The following is a 20,427-nucleotide window of genomic DNA, read 5'->3' as shown; positions in this document are numbered from 1 at the left end:
TTATTGTCAAAATTTACCAACCGCCCCTGTATTTACTCCCACATCATCGTATTTGTAAAAGGCGTATTTCAAATACTAGAGACTTATGCTTTGGCGAATACATGCATACCTATGTTATATTCATAATCTGAATCATCCACACGAAAAGTTCTTATAGTAAACCACCACTGCAGGCAATGCGTGTATATGCGTGTGTGTGCATGTGCGAATGTGCAGTTGCTCGAAGTGTTCATGTGATCTCGTAGTTGGGCAGTCTCGACAACAGCTTTCTTACTTGTTTATAAAGTGTTATTCATTCTTTATATATAAACATGAGTAATTAAGTATATAGTCAATATTATCCTTATCAATTTTATTGTCCGAATCGAAAGTGCCCGACTAGCAGATGCCCTGTGGCTTCACAGGTAACTATCTCAATCAATCTGGGGGTTTCTTTGCAACCATGCAGAAAACAGAGTTACAATACAATGTATATTATATATGCATATTATAATTTGTTATAGAACTATTCTAATGAAATTTTGAATTACAAAGAAATGTGTATATTTTTTTCAGGTTATAAATTCTTATAAGTGCAATTAAATTGCCGACTTTTGCTTTAATGGCTTTCAAGTTGATCTTAAAAAAAAAAAAAAAAAAAAATAAACGAGATGTGTGACTTATGAACCAATTGATGGGGACAAAAAGATAGACGACAGGCGAAAGGACAGAAAGACAAATCAACTCGATGTGCCGATCAAGAATACATTCATTCACATAAAAATTATATACCCACAAATTCCATTTATACAGGAAATCAACAATTATTTTCACAGAAATGAAATTTGGTTAGTATACGGTAAGCTCGCGTCTGAAACGGAAGATGGATGCTAATAACTATATAAATTCAATTGACTTTACAAAAATAACTAATTCTAAAGTAAGTGCTTATAAGTAACGTCGATAGTTTGACCAAATAATAGAAATTGTGCGTTATAGGAAATTGCAACCGGAACCTATGGAATCGTCTTTAAAGGACAGTACGATAATAAAACCGTAGCACTTAAACAATTCATACAGTACGCTGACAATAGAAATGTTGAAACAGCGCTGAGAAATTTGCGAGACGTGAGGCATCCAAACATCCTCACCTTGATTGGTGATTCAAGCAATGGAAGTAGCGTGTATTCAATTATGGAGTATGCTGACGGCGGATCTCTGAAAGATTTCTTGCATAACACACCGTTGATTGAGTATACATTTAATCATGTTGTCAATTGGGCACTCCAGTATTTTTCGGTATATTGATATACATATATTTATACATATAGACTTATTGTATACCCTAGATCCATGGGAAACGGGAAATCAGGTATAATGGTTTTGTGAAAATGTATATTACAGGCAGAAGCAGTCATGGCAGTCCATACGTAGCTGAAATTATATATATTATTGATAAGATTGACAAGCTGAGTTGATCTCGTCATGCCTCTCTGTCCGCCCGTCCGTCCGTATGAATGCAAAGATCTCGTAATGTACAAAAGCAAAAGACTTCAAATTTTACATATGTATGTATATATTCGTGTTAACCTACTTACCATTTATGTTGTATCGATAATTTGATTTCGTTTTTATACCCTCATCCCATTGAAAATGGGAAATCAGAGTATAATGTTTAAGCACGATTTGATTACTGTGAGGTAGGGATTTCAATAAATAAGTTAACATATGTATGTATGTAAGCCCAACCGCTGACGCAGTTAGCAGAACGCGTATGTTGTCTGTGTGATGTGCATAAATGCATAAAAAAAAATCGTAGAACGATTGAAATATCTTATCAGAGCTATTTCCTATTTCCGTTTGTAGTAAAAGTTCTATGCCTAAATTCTTTTATTTTACCAGGCCGTTGCTTATCTTCATTCGAGAAAACCGTCATTGCTGCATGGCGATTTGAAGCCGTCAAATATGTTGCTAATGGATAACCGTCGCGTCTTGAAAATCTCTGACTTCGGATCTGTGCGCGCTGAGGCAACCACAAACACAAATCAACGTACCAACGTGCCATATATGGCACCAGAGGCTAGTATCTGATCTATATGCAAAGTGCAAGCGAGTGTATTAATTTCGAGCATCTAGTGCAGTATATATGTATGTGTTATAGACTCTCGCCCAGATAGACATATACATACATATAGTACAATGCATTATCGTGAACGCATTATAAGTGAACTGATCAACTTGACTATAAGTTCCGCTGTTCTGGGATCTTAGACGTGTGGAGGAGTTAGCCCACTGTCAGTTGCTTATATTTATGTGCGTTATTTCATTTACAGACTTTCAAAGGAGTGAAACGTTCACAGCCATCGGAGGTGTACACCTGTAGCATTATCTTATGGGAAATGATGTCGCGCAAACAGGTCTACGAAAACGTTGATCAATCTTTACATATAATGCGCGAATGTGAAAACGGTACGGTACGACTTGGTGTCAACTGGAATTACTAAACATGATATTACTTTATAGGAATGCGTCCAAATTTGGAGGACATCAAAATGGTTTATCCTGAAGAATTGAAAAAATTGATAGTCGATAGCTGGGAAGCGGATCCTTTGAAACGTCCCAAGATAAACCTTTTCGTTGATTTCTTTTCAAAGTACTTTGAACAAAATAATATTATTGCCGCAGATCTAAGCATTTAATGGGGCATCTAAGAATAATCCATTTCAGATGTCCATATTTCCAAATCTTATAGATTTCATTGAATACAATATTTGTGAATTTCCTATAAATTCTGTATTTTGCTGTTACATACATATTTGAATAAATTTTGATTATGGAATGCGAACTTAATTTGTAGTTTTTATAAACATCTCAATATGCATAACGTAAGTGATTGAGAAGGAAATTTAAAATCAATATCGATTACATTAGAGCATTTACATTTGTGGATGGGAACGGAAATCTCTGGCCAAAATATTTACAATTAAACAAAACAAAATCGCACTGATGGATGGGTGATCAGACACCTTCGCTGTATCCAATATATGGTTAATTTAACTGTGAATATTGACAAATATATAATTTATATAAATGTCATATAAATATGTGACTAATAGAGTTAATTATTGAATATACGATCGATCACTAGCAATTAATTTGATAAGTTTTCCGTTTCCGATTCATAAAACTTCTAATGGTTAAAACATATATATTATTTCAAGTTGTCTTTTCTGTTCCTTTCTGATTTATGGAGGAACGAAAACGTTTAACTTTTGTTTTTTATGTATGTACGTTTCGTGTTATTTTGTTACAGCTAATCGTTTGCGTCTCTTTTTCAATAAAAAATTGTAACGTTTCATAAATGTTCACATTTGAGTATACTAAGTTATATAATTGTTTCGTTAGTTACATATGTTAAATTTGTATTTTCTTTGTTTTGCTTTGTTTCTTTTTTTTTTTTTTTTTTTTTAATAATAGTTGCATACTTTAACCTTACTTAAATATAGTTTAGTTAATTAAAATTGTTTGGTATAATTGTTAATTTCATACTCGTTAATAATTGTTCTTGTTTCTCTATATTTTTCGCTTCACTTTTTCACCGCACGTTCCTGCCTACGATTTGTTCAATGTCTTCTTTATATAATGAATGTTAATGCATGTGTAGTTATCTTTGTATTGTTGTTATAAACGTTTACCTAAAACTCGGTCTAATTGTTTCTGTGTTGATTGCGTGTTGTCAATTTATCGTCTTTGAAGAACGAAAATGAAATGCAACTTAAGGACATGAGAAGTTATGCTGTGGTTATTTGGATGAATGATATAAGAACAGATTGACATATAAATAGTCATCGTTGAGCAAGCGAAAAGCCTTAGATTAACAAACCAAAATTTAATCAAGTTGTTCAAATATTAACAGAAGTTGACAGAAACGCGTTTATTACTTTTGAATTGGTTATGATATGTAAATAGAGCATAGAACACAATACAAGGAATATACAATAATAAATTAGAGTGTAAAAATAATTATATATAACTGAGGTTACAAAAGCTGCCAAATATAGAGTTCAAATTATTGCATATATACGATATTAACTTAAAAATATTCAAAGTGATTCGAGTGGTAAACGGGACGGTTTAAGTATTATACAAAAGATAAAGGTCTAAAAACCATATGTATATCGTTTTATATTCGAGTACATTGGGTATATATGGGTAGCACTTACACAACACATTGTAAATGAATCAAACTAGATTTGTTGCAAATCGTAATCAGCATAATCTGAATTGTTGAAGAAATTCAAAGAAATATTGTAAAATATAATTCACATATATGTATATATTATTTGTGTTTGTCGTATCATCATTTGTGTGGAGCGGTCGTATAGAGGGATCGACTACGGTAAGGTTACAATACATACATTTCTGGTAGGATTACATGTGTAAACGACTATGAATTTCTATGATATTCTTCTAGGTATACGACATGTAAGCATCTGGATAATTTGTAATATTCTTATTTTTTCTTCATATAAATTTGTATATATTGTTTCATAAAAGTACAATTTGGTTTCGCTTTCGTCATATTGGTGCCAAAGACAAGACTAAAAATCTATTATAATTTTGTGGAGCTCGCTGATAAGATTTGCGATTATGTATTTTAATATATGTGTTGTTATATAGGTAGGTAGGTTGGACACGATTTGAAGATTATATACCATTGTATTTTTTGGAAGAATAACTTTCCACAGGGGGAAACTTATGGAAAAAAAAAAAAAAAACAAATAAAATATAAACAAGTCTTATCTAACTAATGCCCAGTACTATGGGAAGAATTAAGTCAAGTCGTTATGGTTCTCTCTTTTGGCTTAAAATTTGTTGGTGATGGACGTAATCAGAAGTCTAACTAAACATTATGACGAAAAATCACTATTTTGATTGAGTGTGTTCGTTTGTTTTTGAGTCGTGAGTCAAATTTGAAATTTATATACGTCTGTGAGTGTGTGTATATGTGTGAGTGAATGTGTTTCTAGATGCTTATATGTCTAAAGAACGACGTCAGGCAGGTCGTGCGGCCTTGCCTAGGCGCGCATTTGGTTTTCATGTACAATTTTTCTCTCCTTATAATAGATCTCCTCCGATTCTTTGTCACAGAGCAGCAGAACCACGGCTCCAAACAAGAATATTGCAGCGCCCCAGCCCACGCCATAGGCCCAGCCAAACTCCCAAACGCGTCGATTCGCTGCATAAACAAACCAATTATAAGTTGGTAAATTTAAAGTTTATATTCAAGTGCTTACCCATTGTGAGTTCGCCTGCAAAGCACACTGGATAGACAATCAGAGCAGAGAGCACGGCCAATACTGTATTAAAAGACAATCGGGAAAAATGTGAGTACTAAAAATTATGTAAGCGACAGATGACACGTACGTGAGACGAGCATTACTAGCACTGCTATTCGATAAAATTTGTATTTAATATTATGATTCTGTGTCTTTAGGCCCAGTCCAGTCAACACTGTGGCTATGACGTCCGTTATCAATGTGATAATGCATAGCGCTGCAGTTGCCTTGATGTAGCCTATAAAAATACGAAGGTTGGTGTTTAGCAAGAAGAATGTTTTTGATCTTGATTTTATATCATTACCAATATCACGGGTCCAATAGCAGCCTGGTGGATCCTGTATATTAAATGGCAGCGGTGAAGCTGAATCATCCTCGATGCAATGCACAAAGAGACCCTGCCGCCAACCGGCTGCCATTAGCCAATCTGTGGATGCCAGGGCCATAATCATCAATACCACAACTATGACTCCGCAAATAAATGCAATCACCTGAAAAGATCAATTTGGATTGTTTAAAAAAATGCTTTAAAAGTAGAATTATCATTTTTTACATTTACACACCTTGAGGGGTCTTGTGATTGTTATGGTTTCAATTGTCGTTGTCGGCGCCATTTTGTCCGCTTCAGGACGTAGTACACTATATAAATAATACAAACGAACATACATTTAATGCTAAAAATATGTATAAAAAAACAATTAGAAATTGATAGGATGAGTTTCACTTACCTTAAAAACTAATCAGGCAAAATGTTTGCCCACGTAAAATACTGATTTGGAGCGATTTATTAATATTTCTGGTTAGTTTATAGAGGGGAATAATGGTAAACTCTGGCTTGGTATATATATAACAATTAAATGTCTCAATTGATGTTTATTGTTTTTTGTATTTTCATTAATTCTTAGCGCACAGCGTTTGTTATGAACTGTTCAAATGCTTTTCATTCTACAATGCTTTCCTTTTTAACATCTGTTTGTTTATTAAAACGTTTTGCATGGAGGAAAAATAGAATTGGTAACAGTTTCGATTAGTAGCTGATAATTTATAGTTCAAGTTAAAACTAAATAAGAACAATACAAAAAGCGAAACCATACATTCAAGCGCATACAAGTCAGCTGAGAAAACAATACAATATAGAGCAGCAGCATGCAAACATACAAAAGCATTTGAGTAGGCCGGAGCCCAGCCCCCGTCTGGGTGGGAGGGGCCTACCACAAATTGACTAAAGCACAAAAATCCACTTGGAATAGGCCACGAGCAAGCAAACGCTGCTTTTTATAACGCTTCAATAAGTTTGTTTTGTTCATTTCATCCAACGACACTCGTCAGCAAGATTTGAGTTTATAGCAAATATTGTATTAATTATCTAATGAGTGGATAACGGTTATTCAAGATCATTGGTATATGTTGTGTTCGCAAGGGCCAACAAGTTTGTATTATGTATATGTATTTATATTCTAACAGGATCAATCAACGTGTTTATATAGGCCTTTTCGTTTGTCGGTTTACCTGACCATCTCCAACAAGGAGCCTATGAAACGTTAATTCAATGTGGTTCCTTTTAAATCAGAGATTAAATCATTTATATAAATTTGTTTTAAAATGAAGCTCTTTGAGTACATCTCACATGAAGAAGCTATACCATAACATGTATTCTTTACATAGATATAGGCTTCAGGGTAGCTTCTAGTCGGCCATTGCCGGCGAAACCAAAAATATTTGTAAGTTTACTTTAGCTCAGCGGTTGGTATTTAAAAATATGCGAGATGTGACTAAGCTATTATATAGGATTGCGCATGCAATGACATCAACAAAAACAATGTAGCGAATGTCCTCAGATGGCAAGGCAACTCCAGGAAGCACCGGTATCAATCGTAAAACTGCAAACATCTCGATGCATATTGCATTAATAATGCATAAAGTAATACGAAAGCCCACATACTATATGACTACAGTGAAAGCTTGAGCAAATGAAAATTCTTGCTATAAATGTTTTTAGAAAATGTTTAGTAGATGAATGATATACTATATGTCTTTCGCAACTACTCAGTTAAATCTATAGAAGGAACCACAGCTGCTCACTAGAGCATTCGATGTCTTCAGTAGCAAATATCAAGAGATTTTTAAGATGTTTTCTAAAGCCAAGTTTTTATTCAACGACTGTTCAAGGAAGGCAGTATTTACTGTATATTCTCATCTAACAAATTCTATAGAGAGCGTGGTGTAGGCGATAGGTATGAGCGGGCTGCTTGTTTTATACTAGACAAAGAAAAATACTTGCCAATTTTATGATTTTATTACACAGACGGGGGCCAGCAGAGACGATGTCTACTCTATTTTTAGCCTTAACAATAAGAGAGAAACACAAAATATTTGCATATACACACAAGCATATGTGAGAGCATTGGGCATGGCAACAGGATCAACAGTATATGATATGAGTAGCAAAATGATATCAAATAAAGAAGACAAAACAAACAAAACACGAATGAAAACAAAATTGGGGCACAGAAAATCGACAATAACAACAACTACTGCGTCGAGTTTACGAAGGGTGAAACGGAATCAAAACAAAAATGCGGACAAAAATATTGCTTGTTGTTGTCGCTGTCGTTGTTGTTGTCGTTTGCTAAATACCTTTCCTTGTAATAGTCCAAAGTAACCGATTCGGAATCAAACTCTGAGTAATCAGGAAGCGATTCGGCATCAAAGGAGCTCATTCCGCTCAACGTATAATTTGGAATTACATTCATTTTATTGCCATAGATGCCAATGTTGCCCTGATGCTGTTGTTGTTGTTGTTGCGCGTGCTGCTGTTGCGTTTTTAACAATTCCGACATCTTGTTTTTGTTAAATAATAAGTAACACAAGATCTATACACACAAAAACGCACCCACACACAAAAATACAGTCCGTTTTTGGAGAGCCTTGTATGTGACACAGTTATGGGAAAATAATAACGCACTGCTTTTTCTCTATTCTGTTTTCCCAGCTTTTGATTTTTACTTTCTGTGCTCTGCTGTCTGCTGCAAAAATATGGCGTATATCGGTGTGGTAGCAACTCTAACTTACGATTTAATTTTTAGTATAGCGTTTAGCTATTGCATTTTACATTTTTAATTAAATTTTGAATTTCCTTTTTTACATTAAACACAAACAAAATAATAAAAATAATTATTTGCAGAGGGGTTGACAATCACTAAAATGTTTGTAAAACGCGTTATTTATTTTTTAGGTGCTCATTGGTTTTACCTAGGTGGCAAGGCTGCTTAAGCTATGCTTTGCGATAGTTTCGACCACTTCGATACTTGATCGATAAGCGAAAATATACTTACATCCCTAGATCGGCGTCGCGTTTGTTGTTCTACTTTATTTAGTTGCTTCGGTTGAAAAACTAAGATTAAATCTGAGTTTTTAAACGAAATCCAAGTAAAATACAAACTATAAACTGCACGTACGTTGGCTAAGTGTCTCACGCCCCGGTGGCCAGTCGTTATTTTGCTTGCAAAAAATAGAGAGAAAGGTCTTTTGCCATGGCAACTGACACTGTGCCCAACACCGAAAACTTTAATCTCGCCAATGGGGAAGAGGATGTCATATGCCCTACTTGCGATGCAAAAATTAAACGCAGTCAAGTTGCCGATCATTGCCAAATTGAAATGGATCGATTACACAGTATGCAGCTGCGCTCCGCACAGACAGCGGCAGCGTTGGCTGCCACCACTAATAACACAACATCGCAAACACAATCTTCTGCTGCCACTGCTGAGGGTGGCAGCCAGCGAAAGCCATGGAGTGTATTCCAGCGTGTGCAACGCAACCGGCAGGCCCGACAGCGACAAAGAACACGCAAGCGACCTACTCCACCACCACCCCCACCAGTGCAACCACCAGCAACAGCTGCTTCAGATGCGGATGCTGCTGGGCCAAGTCAAGCTACCGAAGTCGCCTGCAGCTGTCCCGTCTGCAACAAAAGTTTCCCACAGACCGATATACAGGAGCATGTGAATCAGTGCCTGCGTGCTGGCGGAAGGAACGGGGATCGGCATTCCAGCGATGATGACGATGACAGTGAAGAGTACGAAGAATACGAGTGGGCGGGACAGAAGCGCATTCGCGTGTCGACGCTCGTCCAGGGCGGCTATGCAGCGCTGAATCTTGGACAGACCATCAAATATAATGGTGGCCAGCAGACGAATAACGATGATGAGGACGATGTGAATGTGGATGAGGATGACACACATATATATGGACCGACGCAATACGGCGAAGCAGACGTCATACCACTGGACAATGACGATGCAGAGGAAGGCGGTGTCTCTGAGGCGGATGTTACTAGTTATGTGCGCCGTCTAATATCATCCAATGAAACGCCCAAGAGCAACAATACCCACGAAGCGACTGATGAGATGAATGATGAGGCGGTTAGCCAGGCCCCATCTACATCTGGACAACAGACTGTATCTGCAGCGGCATCCACATCACGTAGCAGCAACAGTAACAACACATCGTCGCAGATTATCGAATCCTTAAAGGCGCGGTTGCGTATGTACGAGAAGCAGGCGCAGAGCAAACTCAAATGCTTAATCTGCATTGACGATTATAAGAATCCCGCCATCTCAGTGTCCTGCTGGCATGTCCACTGTGAGCAGTGCTGGCTGCAGACGCTGGGTGCCCGTAAGCTTTGTCCGCAATGCAATTCCATAACTACACCAAAAGATTTAAGACGCATTTATCTATAAATGGAATTCTGGCCGTAAGTGGCTGGCCAGAATGAACTGTTATGATTTATGTTTGCAGAGTAGCTTATTACTGACTTATTAAAATTAGTTTAAGTTAAAAATTCATATTATTTATATTACAAATTATAACTGAACGCAGCTATGATTATCATACGTGACATAACAATAAGAATTATGTAACTATTAAATAATAAAAATAAACAATAAAATTATTATTTTATTTAACTCTTGAAAATGACAGCTGAACGCGCGCCAATAGTGTGCGTTATCGATTTTTGTTATTTGGATTATCACCGATTGTGGCCATCAAAATATCGTAGAAACTATAAAATATCGAACAATATCCTATTGTCACGGAGTGAGCAATATCGATGATACCAACTATCGCAAACGATTGTCACTTGCCAAACATAGTGAAAACTTGAAAAGTTGCTTTTTTTGTGTCTCCCGTGGACTTTTTTCCAGGGATTACTAATTCGCGAAAAAAAACGCGCGGTTTAATGCGTGCCATTTTGTAGGCGGCTTGCAGTGTGAAATTCTAAAGCGGATATAGCATAACGTTAAAAACGATTGCGTTAGTAGGGATCGGTCGCTCTTCCACCTCCACACCTTCGCCACCTCCGCCGCTGCCACCGCCGCCGCTGGGAACCTAGCACAGGTCCAGTTTGTACATATATACATATATATTATATGTATATATTTATATATGCATATGTATGTATATAGTGCTAGTTGCATACGTATGTGGCGCGTGTATTATGTCATTTATTTATAATAAATAGCATAAAAGTTGACAATATGCAAACAAATGACCGCTGAGTGTTGCACCAAAGAGTGAGAAATATAAACACGTAAAAATGTAGACTGTTTGTTCGTGAGTGTGTTTGTGTGTGTGCGTGCGTGCGTGCGTGTATGCCGCAGATAATGGATGTTTAGACGTATATAAATATATACGTAGCTATAGAAAAATATATATTCGTGCATACATACGTGTGTATGTGTGCATGTATGTGAAGCATATGCGACGCATCAAGTCGTCGGCAATGTTCCTTGCCGCCTACGCTAGAGTTGGCAACAACATTAGCTTTAGCCCAGGCTTAAGCCCAGTAGCTATAATCTAGAGTGTCTCTACCAATTTAACAAAACACGTCCAAATTTCATCAACAACAATAACCAATGGCTACATTTAATGCAACAAGCAGCGCGGATGTTTTGAGTTCCTCGGTTGGCGCTGCCACCTCAGCGGCACCAACATTTCTAATGCCCTCCACAACTACGGCTGGTGGTGGTGCAACAGTGGGCACTCTTGGTGGGCATCCGCTGCATTTGGAACCGTTTGGTGCTATGCCCGCACACGCACAGTATATGAACGCTGGTGCTGCGTCGTTACCGTTGCCGTTGCCATTACCGTTGCAGCAGCATCATCATCATCATCACCAGCAGACCAACTCGTCCTCGTACACATTTGTGCAGATCAAGCGAGAGCCTTGTCAGGTGTCTGAGATAAGTTCCAACAATTGCCATCAGCCGCAGCAGCAGCAGCAACAGCACCAACACCAGCAGCAGCAGCAGCAGCAGCATCATCTGCAGACAGCGTCCACTTCGCTTGGCCTGGGCAGTGTTACCTCATCATCTGTAACGGCGTCGGCCACAAAGACCATGTCTGCATCTACACTCACCACGTTGGTCAAAATCGAAGCCTCCTCGCCCAAGGTATCTGATCTGGAAAAGTCCACGTCTAGCACAAGTAAGTTGTCTACTTAATCTATGGGATTCTAGATCCGTTAATTATCATATTTGTTGATGTCTCTAGACAATTCGGTGCCCGTTGGCATTGCCGTGGCACGCAAACGTCCGCAGGAGACGAGCAGCGCCACGCTCAACAATGGCTCCACTCTGCCGCTGCAGCCGCCACTCAACAAGGATATGAACTGCTTCGGCATACGTGTCGCTGATCTGGGTAAGTTCCACTAATTGCACTATCAACTTTGATACTCCATGATGTGTGTATGTGTGTGTGGTTATAGCGTGACTGACAGATTTTCTAAGACTAGAATAATTAAAATATTATTTGTTTCACAATATAAGTAACTAGAAGTAATAATTGTGTCCAATGTTAAATATCAGATTTAATTTAATATTTTGATAATGTTCTATTTTAAATACCCTTAACTATGATAACACAGGGGAACACCCTTTTTAACAATTTTCGGAGAAATGATAAGCGAAGCCGAACAATTGAAAGAAATTACCAAGAATTATAAAAGAAAAAAAAAAAAATAAGAAAAATATGTTTCAGATGGCGTATTTCAGTGCAATCGACTGATATTTATGTGGATTGTAAGTTCGACATTTTTAGTAGAATTTCAATGTTTTTATATTTTTCACTGCTTGGCTGATTATCCTTACGTTAGACTGAATTGATTACTTTTTGCTTAAAGCATTTGTTCATAAATATTACATAATCTTCTTAACAGCCCTTTAAAAAGAAATTATTCAGAATAGAAAGCTTTAGAATAAAATCTAAATGGAGGAAAAGTATGCGATCAAGAGTCAGGAGTTATCCTACACCCGGTTGAGGCTCGAGCGTCTAATTGAATTGGATAGCACAGATTTGTGCTTGCTAATGAACGCTTTGCTAAGCCGTTCACCAATCTTCGGCTGTCCCCGGGGGCATCGTTAGCGGCATAATTATGTGCCTCGGGCGAGCGTGTGACTCGAAGCGAACGATGTGGACGGCGCTTAGTTATGGCACTAATAGGATTTCGGCAAACATTTAAAAATTCCGTCAGTGAGTTAGGGGTAGGAAGACCACATAAATTCCACCCTAAACGAAGATTGAAAGGCCAGAAATCATATGATATGGCCGCAAAAGCGGACGGGGTAGCGGATATGGATTGTGTAGCTGTCGTTGTTGTGACAGCCCTCTGACTTGTGCCAGCAGCCCCAGGCGGTGGCGTGCTGCGCAATGAGATGTGGGCGAGTGGTTTAGATATGTATAGAAAGAAGGAAAAGAAACACTTATTGAAAACTTCAGTAGAGGAAGCACATGAAATGGAGTATCTATTGCGCCGTTTCTTTCGAATAGCGTGAATCTAGACGGATTACTCATAGGTAACCTATCATTTTCTGTGGGTGGTTGCTGCTCAAAATGTTGTTCACAACTTTCGGGCAACTTTGGCTGCAGGCGAGCTTAAACTGTTGTTCCTGCTCGTCCAGCAATCTGGAAGGTGGTGCACACCGAGGGGGCTGCAAATATATATAGAGCGAGATGCTGGGATAAGTAGCAGCAAGTAACAAGGGATGCTCACGCTGAGCATTCCTATCAAGGAGGACCAATGCGACGGCAATATGATACGCATAAGTGGTTTGGGTATGTGACCATATGGTAAAGTCCCCCCTAACGGCTGTGCGGATTCTATTTATATATAGTGAGATCTTTATATATGTACATGTATAACTGGTGGGTAGATGTCCAAAAAAAATAAGAAAAAAAAAGTGTGGCACTAATTGCATTTTGAGGCAGCTCCGTTTTCGCTTTTAGCACTCGCTAGGTCGAACATCAATCTGAGGTCCTTAATAGCCCCTTGATGTAATGCAATTAGTGTTTCGTGTACGCTTTAATCGAATTTCTGTAAAAATTATTCACAGTCGGTGTTTGGCTAAGGGATGATGGTTCAGTGGCTTTATAGGCTGCCTGTTGGGCTGTCTCTGAGTGTTGGGTGTGAGTTGGGTAGGTCGCCAAATGCATAGTTCAAGGACATTGCAATATTTAAAGTATACACACACAGCTTTCTCTCTCAGGCGCAAACACAAATACACTTGCACACACACACACGCACACAGATACATGTGAGTGGCATGTAAAGCTGCTGTGGTGCAAAACAAAAAGTTTATTAAATAATTGAACGTTGAGTCGTCGAGTTGCAAAACTTGTGCGGAATCAAAACTAAAAGTTGTCAAAGCAAAGCTAAAAATAATATCTGACATTTTCGGCAATACAATTCGACTATCGGCTATTCATACGGACTTTATCAGCAGGCGCCACCAGTTGCGGCAATCTGTATTTCACGGGAAACGGTGATTTGATGACAACGGGCACAGCCACCGCCGAGGAGCTGGCACTGAGCGCCGCGGGGGTCAACAGAGCGCCCTCCACCTTCTGGCAGTATCCAAGTGAGTTTTTCTTTACCCTCCTTATATATATTAAAACGAAGTGTATGTGTTGTTTTTTTTTTTTTTTTTTTCAATTACTTAAATCGTCTTCTGCCACTGAAGTAGTTAACCCATCCAACACAACTGGCCACTCCTCCTTCTATATATTTATTTATTTATTGTTGCATCTGTTTTATTTTATTTGCGTTTGTAGATGCATTGCCCATTGAATCAGTGATTTCCATGTCGCCCGCCACGGTGGGCTTGCAATACTCACGCGAGGCCAGTCGCGGTCAGGTGGTGCTGCTGCCAGCGGCACCAGCAGCGCTTGGTAAGTCTCTCTATATGCATCATCTAAGTAACATTCAAGGCATCCTCTCTTACAACATGCATGACACACACAGATGTGAATATATATTTCTATATAAATATAAATATATGTATGTGTAGGTGTATATATATATATATGTATATCTATGTATTTATATGTATATTTGAAGTACATAGTCTATTCAAGACGCATCACGAGCGACGCTTGTGCCATTTGCCACTAATGCTTGAGTCGTCGCATCCTAGCTAGGCTAACTTGATTTCAAGACAACAACTAATTCATGCTTTTGTAACTCCGCTTTTCTTCCCGCCCTCCCAAAAACCACAACAACAAATCCAACTCCAAATCCATAAAAAAAACTGAAACAAAATAAAATAAAAAACAAACACTCGACTATGCACAGCAGGCATATCAAATTTTCCCCTCTTAACGCCCACAGATCCGTTCCAGCAGGCAGCGGCGGCGGCGGCCTTCGTCTGGCCATCAGCTTATATACCACAGAGTACGCCCGGTGCTGGGCCTGCCGCCGCAGCCGCTGCGCTGCAACCACCGCCCAACTTTATATTCCCCTCGATGGGCGCCCACTCCGCATTGGGCGCATCATCTCCGTATGCATCCACGTTGCAGCTATATCTGGCCGCAGCGGCCACCGCCACGGGCAGCTCGACGCTGTGCCAGCACAGCAATCAGCAGACCAGCAGCACCACAACGACCAACTCCACCATCAATCTGAGTCTGGCTGCTGCCGGCGCCGGCGTCACGAGCAGCACCAGCAGCAGTAGCCTCAGCAGCTTGAGTTCCACCAGCAGCTCACGATTCCTCAGCCTGGCAGCTCAGCCGCCATCAGTGGCCCCTAAGCCTCTGGCCATGAGCTCGCTACTGTTGCCGCCCGCTGGCCTAAAGCTGGAGGACTATCCGATTGCGCAGCCGTTGCCGCTGCCAGAAGCGGTACGGGACACTGAGCAACAGGCTCTCAATCTAATGCGTTTACCAACGCCGCCCACTTCGGCGACCATCGAGCCAATGGCAACGCCGCTGAGCCAACCATTGCCTCATCAAATACTCTTCCAAGCGGCGCCAAGTACGCCGACGCCGGCGCTGCTCAATCTGTCAATGCATAGTGCAAGCGCCGCCGCTGGCATTGTTGCCGACACGCCCACCCCGAGCGACGAGGCGGCGCTCAACTACAAGTTGCATGCGCCACTGACACCGCAGACGCCGCCGCGTCTGGGCGCCGCCACATTGCTGCCTCAAATGCAAGATGTCAACATACAGACAGATACGCCGGTGTGCAGCGAGGATGAGAACTCTTCGTGTCCGCTCAAAGCGACGCAGGAGGCGTGCGAATCACAGCTGCCCCTCGAGCTGACCAAACCCAGTGAGCCCCTGAGTGCCCACACCAATCACGCCAATCAACCAAATGAGTGCCATACCCAAACGAGTCCCAGTGACATGATTAGTGCCAGTCTCAGTGCCAGCGAGCCGATGGAAGTGCCCACGGAGCAGCAACCACAGCAACCACAACCACAACATCAACCACAACAACAACGCCTACAACAGACAGCGCCCGAGGATCTGACCGGGCTGGTGCTGCTCTCAAACATCAGTACCAATAGCACGCCTTTATTGCGCGTCAAGCAGGAGCCGGTGGAGCACCATGAATCCGTGCCAGCAATGATGCCAGTGCAGCCAGTGGAGTCGACGCCAATGCAACAACGGATGGATGTGGAGCGAACGCAGTCGGAGCCGCTGGGCGGCTTGAAGCTGCTCTGCGCATTGGCATTGCAGGAGGAGGAGCAGGGCAGTAGTCTGTTCGCGACTCCAACGTCGCGCACACCTTCGTCTCGAGCGGCTTCTCCGTCCATCGAAGCGAATAGCTCGTATGGCTGTGTCCCACAGCCGGCACAGCCTTCACAGCCGTCTGATTGTTGCCCTCCACAGGAGATGTTGCACACCTCACCCACGTTTCCCTCCATGCAGGGCATTGAGCTGCCCAGCACATCCTTCGCTGCCGTAGCCGCCGGAGAGCTGACGCCCGTAAAGCGCAAAAAGCATAAACATTCCAAGTCGAACTCAGTGTCCGGGGAGAGTCGCAAATCCTCGCGCTGCAGCAAGAAGAGCAAGAAGAAGCGCCGCCACAGCATTAGTCGACAGCAGCAACAACAGCAACAGCAGCAACCGGAGGACGATGCACAGCTCCAGGGCGAGGAGCTGCAGTCGGAGCTGCGCAGCGCTCTGCACACCATTGATCCCAGTTATGCGCAGCGCTTTGGCCAGGAAGTCTTCTCCATCATGGACAATAGCATGCGCATGCGCTTGGCCGACATCACACGGCAATATCGTAAGAAGAAGCGCAAGCTCGACGAGATTTCCAAGCACAAGAAGAAGAAGAAGTGCTCCAAGCAGCTGTTGCAGCTGCAACAGCAGCAGCAACAACCACAACAGACGCTACCACTGCAACAGCCGCTACATCAGCCGCAGCTAACGCTCGGCTCAACGTTGTCGGGAGTCCTGGGGTAAGTTCATTTTGGCACACTCTGAAAGGAGCAGAGCCTTGGGGACGTCTTCAACGGAATTATTACAATTGATCATCAAATGTGTAAGATGTTTAAAACAAGATCTGTCTGGCTTATCCAGATCTCACAGCTCCAAATCAACAGCATTCGAATACGCCATATTCCCAGAGAAAGTATGAATCACAAATTCAATTCTGATATGGAAAAATTGTTTTATTTTTCAAGGCATCTTGAAGCAATCAGACAATTACTGTTATTTTTACTGCACACCTTGTGCAATTGCGAATTTTATTTTGAGAGCAATCGACTAAGTCGCATAGCCGATGCAACCGGAGTAGTTTAACAATTAGTTCTTTTTTTATAATTTTGTTTTTGGTTTCTTTAATTTGAATCCTCTTTTTATCATTTACCAGAACTGCGTCGCCGTTGCGAGATTATAAGTTTCCGAAATTTTCAAGCGGCAACTTGCAGGCGTCGACCTTTTTGAGATTCCCAGAAAAGACGCATTCGTTTCCGCCACCACCGCCGCTGTTGCAGCAGCCGCAGGTGGAGCCCAGTACCTTGCCAAGCAGCAACTCGCCGAGCACATCGTCGTTTGTGCGTCTCGAGCCTAGTGCTTTAGATGCGGCAGTTGCCGCTGCTCCAATTACCTCGTCCAGTTCTTCCAGCTCCTCGCACAAGCATTCGCACACGAGCAGCACAAAATCGGCGGCGCGCAAGGAGCGCAAGCTGAAAGCGAGCGCAGTCGATGCGCAAGCGGTCACCGGGGCCAAGCGACGATTTAGCGCCGCAGATGCCGAACTCCAGCTGACCAGTGAGCACCTGTACCGCGATGAGACACGTGTGCTCACCGACATGGGGGGCCTGTTCTATGCGGGTGTCATGAAGCCGCTGCGTCCGCCAGACGTGTATGCCATAACCTTGGACGGCGAGCGCGGCAACAAGTCGCATGTCATGTCGCGCGAGGACATACTCAAGGATACGGTGAGTACCGAAAGCTATTCCAATTATCTATAGCTAATAAGATCCTTAATGTTGCACAGATTCTCGAGGTGGCTCCCAAGAGCGTGGAGGATGTGCCAGTTGGCACGCGGCTATGCGCCTATTGGAGCCAACAGTATCGTTGTCTCTATCCTGGTCGTGCCATTGACTCAGAGCCAGTCGAGGAAACAGCTCCGTCAGTAGCGTCAGCGGTGGGTACAGCGCCACAGGACTTTGTCAGCGTGGAATTCGATGATGGTGACAGCGGCAGGATCCGCTTAAAAAATATTCGCCTTCTACTCAGCAACTATCCCATTGCAGGTGCGTCGAACAGAACACACACACACTCATAGATATATACATCTATTTACTGTGGGAGAATGAAGCCAAATAATCTAAAAACTTTACTTAACTACACTAGAATCCTTCAAGTGGCAAACAATAATTTAAGTTTAATGCTTTCTAATGAGGTTTCATTCTCTGTTTACTGTCCTTTTTTGTGACTTCTTTATTTATGGCTGTTGTTTTCGTTTTCCTTGATTCGTTTATGCCCCGTTCCCGTCCCGCCTATGGTACAGAGTACAACGATAATCCCCTTTACCCTGTAGGCAAGCAGAAGCGTGGCGCAATCCGCAGCGGCGACAGTGGCGCCGGATCCGCCCATGAGCAAACAGGAGCTCCGAGCGGCGATGACTCACACAGCCATCATGGTTTCAGTATGAGCAGCGATAACACAACCTCGCTGGCTGCCACCATGGAGCTGTTCACACAGCGCAGCGAGAAGAAGCGCCTGAAGAAGAGTCTAAAGAAGTTAACGAAAGCCCAGAATGGGATTGGCCTGGCTGGCGGGTTGGATGACTTTCAGAATGGCAGTGCCGATGCAGTTGCGGCCGGGGACGCGGCCAGTCTGGATGATGGCAGCCGCAAGCATCATAAGCACAAGAAGCGCAAGAAGCATAAGAAGCACCATCGCAAAAATGCCAACGAAGAGGCTGAGCCGGTTCAGGATTATATGACGACGGCTGAGAATCTGCAACTAGCGGTAGAAGAACCTGAAAATCATGCGCCAATCATGCAACGAGTTAAGGTTGAGCTGAAAGTAAAGGCGGAGCAGTTGGACATCGAAGAGGAGACCACATCTAACTTAATGTCCGAGGTATCCGATGAGGTGATGTGCAATGTTAAGCAGCTAACAAAGTCTGTTCTAACGTCTAAACTCCCTTTCCATGGCGTAGGTCAAGGGCGACGAGCTGGTTGAGCACAACAACTCCAAGGGCAGTAGCAAGATTGCGGCCTTTTTGCCAGAGCGGCAACTGTGGGGTTGGTTTGGAACCGCCTATCGCAAGGCGGGCGTCAAGGGACGCGCCAGAAAGCAATTTTACAAAACAATCAAAAGGGGCAAGGAGACTATAACGGTAACTGTTACAAGGCTCCTATGAGAATGAGTAATGCATTAATCGTTGCATTCATGAATTTCAGGTCGGGGACTGTGCAGTATTTCTATCTACGGGTAGACCGGATCGCCCCTACATTGGACGCATCGAGTCCATGTGGGAGACCACGGCTGGCAATAGAGTGGTTCGCGTGGCGTGGTTCTATCACCCGGAGGAAACCACGGGTTGTCCAAAATTGAAATATCCGGTAAGTTAAAATCTAAAATTCGAAATCTTAAAGATATTTAATATTTGTTCTTATATCCTTATAGGGTGCTCTATTTGAATCGCCACATGAGGATGAGAACGACGTGCAGACTATATCGCATCGGTGCGAGGTGCTGCAGTTTGTCAACTACGTTGGCAAGTTTGGCACCGATTCGAAGCAATATCAAACCATATATGATAACAATGATACATATTATTTAGCCGGGCACTATAACCCAAGGTTGCAAGTGCTGAAACTACAAGACGATATTCCAACTCTCGAAGAGCTGCAGGATACTACAAATACTACTACTACAACTACTACTACAGAGGATTAAGCGATGCGTGGTTAGGATTAGATATAGGCATAGACGCAGTGCATACAAAATCTATATAAATCATATATATATACGCATATATATATACAATATATACGTTACACATATATTTTACAATGCGTGAAACAAAATAAGCAGATATATACCTTTATGTATACACATATTATTTCTATATTTTTAATTGATTAAATAATGTATTGTAAACGCAAAAAAAAAGAAACAAAAAAAAATTGTAAGAGAAAAGAAAATTGTGAAAGAGAGAGATGATTCAAGGAACTAAGCGACATCCACTAAAATAGTGTATAGTAAATTCGCAAGCAATTTTAAGATTTATTTTGTATAAAAAATAAAACAAAAATCGCGCGTTTATTATTGTGACGATGATTTTGAGATATAGGAGCTCGTT

The 20,427-nt window shown here is 41.5% G+C and overlaps 4 protein-coding genes across 16 annotated transcripts; 3 read left to right on the top strand and 1 right to left on the bottom strand.

The window, feature by feature from the left end:
* The first annotated feature begins 810 nt into the window (after window positions 1-810).
* LOC26528615 (mitogen-activated protein kinase kinase kinase 7) lies at window positions 811-2,824 on the top strand. 2 transcript variants are annotated; one of them, XM_015166722.3, is made up of 5 exons: window positions 811-919; window positions 979-1,278; window positions 1,882-2,058; window positions 2,313-2,448; window positions 2,503-2,824. In XM_015166722.3, the coding sequence occupies exons 1-5, from the start codon at window positions 863-865 to the stop codon at window positions 2,676-2,678; spliced, it is 846 nt and encodes a 281-aa protein (XP_015022208.1). In that variant the 5' UTR covers window positions 811-862; the 3' UTR covers window positions 2,679-2,824. The 2 variants fall into 2 exon arrangements, with proteins under 2 accessions (XP_015022208.1, XP_032584144.1); XM_032728253.2 differs by lacking the exon at window positions 979-1,278 and having other exon boundaries at window positions 830-919.
* A 1,062-nt stretch (window positions 2,825-3,886) lies between these two features.
* LOC6573051 (transmembrane protein 47) lies at window positions 3,887-8,548 on the bottom strand. 2 transcript variants are annotated; one of them, XM_015166724.3, is made up of 7 exons: window positions 8,391-8,411; window positions 6,047-6,287; window positions 5,882-5,957; window positions 5,623-5,809; window positions 5,407-5,556; window positions 5,277-5,339; window positions 3,887-5,218 (listed from the first exon to the last, which is right to left on the bottom strand). In XM_015166724.3, exons 3-7 carry the CDS (start codon window positions 5,930-5,932, stop codon window positions 5,058-5,060), a joined length of 612 nt encoding a protein of 203 aa, XP_015022210.1. In that variant the 5' UTR covers window positions 5,933-5,957; window positions 6,047-6,287; window positions 8,391-8,411; the 3' UTR covers window positions 3,887-5,057. The 2 variants fall into 2 exon arrangements, with proteins under 2 accessions (XP_015022210.1, XP_001999146.2); XM_001999110.4 differs by lacking the exon at window positions 6,047-6,287 and having other exon boundaries at window positions 7,956-8,548.
* An 88-nt stretch (window positions 8,549-8,636) lies between these two features.
* LOC6573053 (E3 ubiquitin-protein ligase RNF220) lies at window positions 8,637-10,280 on the top strand. Its single transcript, XM_001999112.4, has one exon. The coding sequence runs from the start codon at window positions 8,852-8,854 to the stop codon at window positions 10,058-10,060; it is 1,209 nt and encodes a 402-aa protein (XP_001999148.1). The 5' UTR covers window positions 8,637-8,851; the 3' UTR covers window positions 10,061-10,280.
* Window positions 10,281-10,450: 170 nt separating this feature from the next.
* Window positions 10,451-20,415, top strand: LOC6573054 (protein winged eye). 11 transcript variants are annotated; one of them, XM_032731425.2, is made up of 11 exons: window positions 10,451-11,807; window positions 11,874-12,020; window positions 14,099-14,236; window positions 14,430-14,546; window positions 14,950-17,062; window positions 17,476-18,046; window positions 18,106-18,364; window positions 18,622-19,199; window positions 19,279-19,458; window positions 19,523-19,684; window positions 19,749-20,415. In XM_032731425.2, exons 1-11 carry the CDS (start codon window positions 11,237-11,239, stop codon window positions 20,019-20,021), a joined length of 5,109 nt encoding a protein of 1,702 aa, XP_032587316.1. In that variant the 5' UTR covers window positions 10,451-11,236; the 3' UTR covers window positions 20,022-20,415. The 11 variants fall into 11 exon arrangements, with proteins under 11 accessions (XP_032587316.1, XP_001999149.1, XP_015022212.1 ...); XM_001999113.4 differs by having other exon boundaries at window positions 10,452-11,807; window positions 14,102-14,236; window positions 14,986-17,062; window positions 18,622-19,211; XM_015166726.3 differs by having other exon boundaries at window positions 10,452-11,807; window positions 14,102-14,236; window positions 14,953-17,062; window positions 18,622-19,211.
* Window positions 20,416-20,427: the final 12 nt, after the last annotated feature.

Source organism: Drosophila mojavensis, unplaced genomic scaffold (genome assembly GCF_018153725.1).
Source record: "Drosophila mojavensis isolate 15081-1352.22 unplaced genomic scaffold, ASM1815372v1 contig_16, whole genome shotgun sequence".
Lineage (NCBI taxonomy): Eukaryota > Metazoa > Arthropoda > Insecta > Diptera > Drosophilidae > Drosophila > Drosophila mojavensis.
This window is presented reverse-complemented; position numbering and strand designations above follow the sequence as displayed.